General features: G+C 40.4%; 1 protein-coding gene across 2 annotated transcripts; it reads left to right on the plus strand.

The window, feature by feature from the left end:
- Window positions 1-229: 229 nt before the first annotated feature.
- On the plus strand, window positions 230-7,436 carry LOC103699733 (Ppx-GppA phosphatase). Of its 2 annotated transcripts, none has more exons than XM_039116311.3 (8): window positions 230-1,384; window positions 1,489-1,662; window positions 2,909-2,950; window positions 3,031-3,111; window positions 4,234-4,353; window positions 6,501-6,605; window positions 6,679-6,738; window positions 7,214-7,436. In XM_039116311.3, exons 1-8 carry the CDS (start codon window positions 311-313, stop codon window positions 7,220-7,222), a joined length of 1,665 nt encoding a protein of 554 aa, XP_038972239.3. In that variant the 5' UTR covers window positions 230-310; the 3' UTR covers window positions 7,223-7,436. The 2 variants fall into 2 exon arrangements, with proteins under 2 accessions (XP_038972239.3, XP_038972240.3); XM_039116312.3 differs by having other exon boundaries at window positions 239-1,384; window positions 6,688-6,738.

Consider the following 7,436-nt stretch of genomic DNA (forward strand, 5'->3'; position numbering starts at 1 on the left):
TTTTCTAGTAATAGATAAAAATCACCGCGACGGCACCCAAAACCAGACCCTAACTGCTCTGGTGAGTCCACATTTCGCTGGACCAGCATACACTTAAGCACCGAAAGCCAAGCATCCACGCCAGCCTCATCTCACCGTCCGCTCCAAGATCACCGTCCGCTCAATCCTCGATCCCCCCGGTCGACGCTCCAGATCATCCCGCTTCGTATGTTCCCGCCCCCGATACCGTCCGTATTATACATTAACGACTCCCCAAACTTCCTCTCCGGACGCACCCCCTCCGGCACCCCAGCGGCCACCTCCGCCGCCCATGGAGGCCGCGACGGCGCCCCACCACCGCCTCCTCGCCGCCGTGGACGTGGGCACGAACTCCTTCAAGCTCCTCGTCGCCTGCGCCCTCCCCTCCGGCCGCCTCCTCGCCCTCGACCGCCTCAAGGAGCCCGTCCTCCTCGGTCGCGGCCGCCTCCCCGACGGCTCCCTTTCCCCCGATACCCTCCTCCGTGCCCTCGCCGCCCTTCGCTCCTTCGACGCCGCCCTCCGGCCCCTCCCCCTCCACGGCCCTCCCCGTCTCGTCGCCACCTCTGCCGTCCGCGACGCCCCCAACCGCGCCGACCTCCTCTCTATCGTCCGCTCTGACCTTGGCCTCGATGTCGAAGTCCTCTCCGGCGAGGAGGAGGCCCGACTTATCTACCTCGGCGTCCTCCAATTCCTCCCCGTCTACGGGAAATCCGTGCTCACCGTTGACATCGGCGGGGGTTCTACCGAATTCGTCGTCGGGAAGCGCGGGGAGGTTCAATTCGCGACCTCCCTGAACCTAGGACACGTTTCTCTGACCGAATCCTTCATCAAAAATGGAACTTTGGTTGATCTCCGCCGCCACATCCGGTCGGCACTCCGCCAATCGCCACTCATCAAGATCAGGGAGCTCGGATTCGAGGTCGCCGTCGGGTCCTCGGGAACTATCCGGTCGATAGAAAGGGCGATCTTTCTTAGTGGCTACGACGATCTTATGAGCAGCAGAGAATTCAGCAGGGAGTGGAGGTTCAGTCGAGAGGATTTGAGGCTTCTTGTTGACAAGCTTCTTGGATTGGGGTTGGGAGACGTGGAGGGAGTGAGGAGATTAGGGTTTTCAAAGAAGAGAGGGGAGTTTATAGTTGCTGGCGGTGTCTTGTTGCTGGAAATCTTTGAAGCTCTTGGCATTGAGAATATGGAGGTCTCTGGGTATGCACTGGGGGAAGGGGTTATCTCTGAGATGCTTGCAAGCGAGTGCATGGATTTTGATGTGAATGCTAATGTTCGTTGGCAATCGGTGATCGGCCTTGCAATGAGATTTGACAGTGATAACAGGATGAAATTGGCTGCACGGTGTGTTGGCATTGCCAAGGTATCATTTTTTTTCTTCCCCTTAAGATTCTTACTTGAAGCTTTAGTTCCGAATTTCTGTTTATCTTTCAATATGACATACAAGAAGTGAATGCTTGAAACCAGGAGCTTTTTGATGGTATTAGAAGATGTGGTGACCTCACGAATTGCTTGAGTAAAGCTGCAATTTGTTTGGATGAAAAAGATTTTGAGTACCTCGAAGCTGCAATCTTGCTTCATAATATTGGACTACTCATCGACAAGAAGGGCTATCACAAACGCTCATACAAGATAATCAAGGTACTTGCTTTAGGACCTGATTTTCAAAGAGTATGCATCTAGATATAACTTGCTCAATTCTCTTTATATATCTTGTAGTAGGAAACACAGAGAATTTGTAAGTTCAGGATTTTGCTTCCTAATATTGTAGTAAGGATTGAGGAAGCCAATTTATTCAACGAAGCTTTCTTTGTGAGCGAATCAACAAATTATGTCGTGTTATAACATATACAAGTTTGTTAGCGAGCATACAGAGTTGAAAAGATCTCATTTGTCTAGGGTTAACATCCTAATCAACTCACAAAGCCGTAACAACAAATTTTTCATGTTAGATCATTTATCTCTTTCCTTAGAGGTATTATGGATCATACTAGATAATTAAGATTAAAATATTAAAACGTATTCTCATTGAAAATGACATGATTTTGATTTTATTATAAAGAAGGTGTTTAGCTACTCCTTTTTTGTTCCCAAATCTGCTCTTATTTTGTTTTAATGATCAAATACCACATGTCATGAAAGAAAAATTAATAAACACGCCATTAGGTATGCATCTCTAAGAATTTTAAGCAACTTGTGATTCAAGAGTTAATACTTTGCTCAATGCTCCAAATGTTTTAGTCAGGTTCATGCCCAGCATGACAAGGATCTTCTCTGATTGTACTTGTGCTCTAGGATTTTAATCTGACGTGATTGACTTGATCAGCAGATATGGAAAAAATCATATTTAATTCTGAACTTATTATCCAAAGGTGTTCTGGCACGGGCAATGCTGTATTGAACTATCTGAGTGATGTTCAGCTAGAACCAGATGAATCCTAACTGTCCTATCTAATGCATTTGGACCACTATAATAGGCAATTATTGACTAAGGAATCTTGGCAGTTGTCTCTTTGTATTTATCTAAGTATTCTTCCACCCTGCTTTACTATTACAGAGGACACCCTAAATTAAGACTACAGGGATGGATATATCTAAATCACTTTAATTTTGGACAGAGTTTGGTTATAGAAGAAAGCAGCCCTTCACAGAACGAATCATGTATCTATTTGATTGTTTTAAGGTAGACAAATATAAAAGCAAGAAGGTCTCATACTTTTTCTTTTGAGCTCACTAGTTGTTGATTCCATAGAAATGTGAACCTTAAACCATTATGTTACTCTTGGTACTTCATTGCTGAACATGGAATATCTTATTTTTGTAATGATATTTAAATTACAGAACAATATGCAGTCTTTGCCACCTAAAAACTTCATATGTTCTACAGAATGGTGGGCATCTTCATGGTTACAGTTCTGAAGAGATAGAGGTACTCATCGCAGATGATCTCAATCCTTGGTGATCAATATAACTACATTTTATTGAAAATAGCTTTCTGTCAATTCACAGATTGTTGCTCTACTTGCTAGATTTCACAGGAAAAAGTTTCCAAGAGCTGATCGGGGCTCTCTAAAAGAATGTTCAGAGGAGGTATCTCTCCGTATTTGTTCTTCACATGGTCTCATGTTTTGACTTTTCCTTTCTAGCATTGGAGCATCTAGACCCAATTTATTTACATACCATCTTTTAGTTGTTGCATATGTGGCAGGACATAATCAAAGTTTAAAGTTCATGTTCATCTATTGTCTGTACTAAAATCTGATTTTTACCTTTCAGTCTGTGCATTTTTTATTTATCTTTATCAAACATTCTTTGTGCATAATTGTAGACCCTGATCAGGGCTAGCTCATGCGGAGTCCTGCATTTTTATGATATTTAGACATCACAATGATGAGACTTTATGATGCAAACATATACAGTTGTCTACATTTTTCTTTCCTAATTTTATTTATTTAGTCCATAACTTTGACATAAGTACTTGATATGCTACTTTTTATGTCACATTCAGGAACATTTACTTCATGTGTACTTGTGGTTCTTGTCCTTAATAAATGTCCCACTGGTGATGAACATATCTGCAAAAAAGATGTGCTTTTAGTGGACTGAGCTGTAGATGAGACTGAACTCCTTCATGTGGAAGTGGTTCTAGGTCCAAACCCTGGGAGGTACTTCAAGTGTTTTGGGTAATTCTCACATCATTTCTTTGAAACGGTGCCCCCACCATTATTCTCAAAGAAGGAGAAACAGAGATGTGCCTGGAACTTGGCTATTCTATGTGAACTCTGAATTTGAGCAAATAATGTTCTCTTCAAACTGATAAGCTGAAGCAGGAGTTTGACATCGATCTACTTATTAGAACATCAGTCACATTTAAAGTCCTCTATAAATTATACGAGTGCATTGTAAAGCAAGTTATTGCATGAGCAAGGTTCTGCACAAGCACACTGTACTATGTAACTAAACTAAACAGATGAAGAAAACAGTATTTGTAATATAATTAACTTTTCATATAAAATAATGCCAAGTTGGATTTTTGACACTGCATATATGGCAAGGCATGTACTAAGGTTCCTTAGATAAAACTCCTATTGTTGCACTTCTATTCTTCTCTCTTCATTAACTTCATTTCACTTTCTTTTTAGTGCTCCATACAATTATACATCGATTTACTAGAATGGCTATAGTGATTTCATTGTCATTTCTTGTTTCCAGATGAAAAAGAAGATTAGAGTTCTTTGTGCAATTATGCGGATTTCTCTAGCCCTACAAAAATGCCAATGCGTGATATTTCAAGGACTGGAAATTTTTCATACTGGTGGTGTTTTTAAACTGGTATGTGTTTGGATGGATTTGCACCTCACTAGGAGCAACATTGTTTTGATAATTTTTCAACTTTTACTTGAAAAATTATATACGGCCATCACCTTTTTCACTTCATTACTGTATTTTGGTTAAAATATTACTTAGTTATGCTGGAATATGTGAAGGTGAACTCAGACTGACACAGGTGCACAGATTGGTACACAGACACAATGTGGAATCCACACCTGACCCTTCTCCTTACAAGATAATTTGCTTACCATTTGCTCAACCAATTGGAGACTCATCTATGCTCATGGCTTCCTACATCAAAAGCCATCTTTCTCTTTTGTCTAGACTCTTTCTAAGTCTAGGGGAGTTTTGAAGGGTTGCCTCTTTGTTTGCATGAGATTTAACTGTGGATAATAAGATAGATGTTCCTAACAACCAATTGGCCATAACAGGTTTCATAGCAAGCCCTCTCTTGACAATATTTGCCTTTGCTAGGAATTTCGCACCAATTTCTGAAGTGTAAAGTTGTAAACCGGTCATAAAATCTGTTCTCAACTTCAAGTCATGCTTTATATCTGAACCATTGATGGGAAATGCTAGGGCGATGATGCTCTTGGCATACTGTAATACCCAGGTGTACGTGTACCGTGGCTACTTAAAACACAAAACCCAGGTTGTATAGTCTTTATGTTGTATGCTTCTCATGCCATGTTCTATTCTAGGTTGACCTGTTTCCCTAGTGGAGCATAAAATCATTTTTTCCTGTTATGCTGTTCTGCATGGTAGTGTATTAAGGTATCGGCCTGAGAATTATTGTTTTCCTTACTGGATGCCACTGGAATGAGAAAGTATTTCTGAACTATAACATACATTATTATCTTCAAAGGCTGCCAGGCATTGAAGAGTTCCTTGGACTGGCATTGATGTTTTGTGGCTTGACTTGATTGAATCACATTGGAACTTGTGGATTTTTTTGAGAATATGACCTCGTGGCTTTTGAAGTTCCTGTCAAGTGCTTTCAATAGCATTCCAGCGCATAAATTGGACAAGTAATATAAGAACAAAAAGATTCGATAAGAATGAGATTTTTAGGGAATTCTATTGGGAAAAATGAGATATCAGCGTAATGTTGAGGAGAACTTTTCTCTCTTCATCTTTGTCTTCCAGTGTTACTATTTATGGTCTCGGGCCATGCTTTGTTTTGTATTTGCTTTCTTGTTCTTCATCTACTTAAGATCCCACACTTGAATATATGTTACCTACCAATCAAAGAAAGGAGAATGTTTGAATTGATAAAGTCTGACTCACAAAATCGAGTTGATAGGTGGACAGGCCCATGAGTACTCAAACACCCCAAGGATCCCTTCCACTTATAATGTGGGACTATTTCTTAACACCCCTCTCATGTGTAGAGCCTGAAGGAGGGAACCTGGAGGGAGCGGCAACACATGGATTAAAGTGGGGTGTGGAGCCATCAGAAGGTAAGAGGGATCATGGCTCTGATACCATGACAAAGTTCTACCTGGAAACTCGAGTTGATAGGTGGATAGGACCATTAGTACTTAAAATACCTCAAGGATCTCTACCACTTCTGATTTGGGACTATACCTCAGAATGAATGTTTTTCAATACTGAGTCTGTGTTTTTAAGAATCTCGCTGATTCAGACCAGTTGAAGGTGCCCAAGGTCAAAGACTTCCTTGGTGGAGTCTTCCAGTCCTATTATCAAGGACTTGGTTTTACATATCCAATTCTTAAATCAAAGAAATGATCTTAGTCTCCACAAATGGAAGTAGATGTGGGAGACGGTGCAGGGAAGTGGACACTTTAGAAACAGTTTCAATAAGGAAGCATTTTGGAATCGTGTCAGGTTTGAGATTCCAAAAAAATTCCGAAGTAGGTGCATCACCCTGGGTAAAAGATTCTGGCTACTAAGGGAATGAAAAAGCTCTCCTTGATAGTTATTATGCATGTTAAAGAAATCGGTCGTCATCTTGCTACTTATGCTGAGTCCCAAACTTGTGGTTTACACATGGACCATCTGCTGATTATTATCGCAGTTGTTTTACTTACCTGTACACAGGGGAGGCTATAGATGGTTATTTATCAGTTTTATCTAGTAAAGAACAGAAGCATCTTTTCTTTGCATAATTCAATGGTTGTTTTCAGGTACTTAGTAAACTAAAGGACCATTTGCTAGTTTCTCATGATGTGCAGCTGAAATCAGAAACTATTGAGGCTGAACTACGGCCAGAGTTGGATCATTTTAAAGAGGTTTGCACACTTTACTTTAGCATAGTAATAATTGTGTTGTATGCGCTCGATGCTGATTTAATCTTTCATTTAGGTATTCCAGCAAAAAATCTGCGTCACGATCTCGAGTGCAAACATTGAGAAGTCAGCACAGGTACTTCTCTTGTCTCTGAGCTGTGTTTGTCTCAAACCAGTAAACAAATGCCATGGTTATGTATATAGTTTCCAACTCCTAAGAGGAGAAACAAGACTTCTCTTTCTAATTATTTAGTAAGAAACCCAAGTTAGAATTCCAAGGGTTTCCCTAAAATTCAATGTTCTTTACTTCATAATAATTTATCCATTATTTAATTGTTGGCAGTCCTATGGAGTAATGGTTGGGTCACTTTTTGATATATAAGATTGCATTCTTGTGATATTTTTGAATGGCAACAAATATGGTTACAAATCAACTTTCCGTGCCGCAGCAATTACCTTCTTTTCTTTTCACCTCTCTCTTCTGTAAGAATACATGCAACTGTTTTCTTAAGCTGCTTGTGAATTACTAGTCCCATTTATTATAGCAACTTTGTATTGTTTTAAGGTTTTCATTAGTATCTGAAACTGCAAATTTTCTCTTCTATTTTCAGGTACTGTAGCTGCTATTTATCCTGTACGATTTTATCAATGATGCTGTAAAAACTGTCAGATCTTGCTTTGTGAAGGAACTATAGTGAATCCTGACTCCAGGTTTCACCAAATGGCAATTCTACAGATTTTTAAAACATCTGGCTGATGTAAATACATGTTTGGAATGGGATATACTATTTTTTATTGTGGGGAAGACAATAAATGTGCAGATTTCCCAGCTCA

This window comes from Phoenix dactylifera, chromosome 14 (genome assembly GCF_051530095.1).
Source record: "Phoenix dactylifera cultivar Ajwa chromosome 14, Ajwa_hap1_PhDact_Kaust_v1.1, whole genome shotgun sequence".
In the NCBI taxonomy this organism is placed as follows: Eukaryota; Viridiplantae; Streptophyta; class Magnoliopsida; order Arecales; family Arecaceae; genus Phoenix; species Phoenix dactylifera.

What these genes read in the sequence shown, in the direction of transcription:
- LOC103699733 (XM_039116311.3), top strand. Translation starts at nt 311, where the DNA reads ATGGAGGCCGCGACGGCGCCCCACCACCGCCTCCTCGCCGCCGTGGAC. An exon ending in GGTGTGTTGGCATTGCCAAG is followed by an intron (nt 1,385 to 1,488) that starts GTATCATTTTTT and finishes GCTTGAAACCAG; the next exon opens with GAGCTTTTTGATGGTATTAG. An exon ending in ACAGTTCTGAAGAGATAGAG is followed by an intron (nt 2,951 to 3,030) that starts GTACTCATCGCA and finishes GTCAATTCACAG; the next exon opens with ATTGTTGCTCTACTTGCTAG.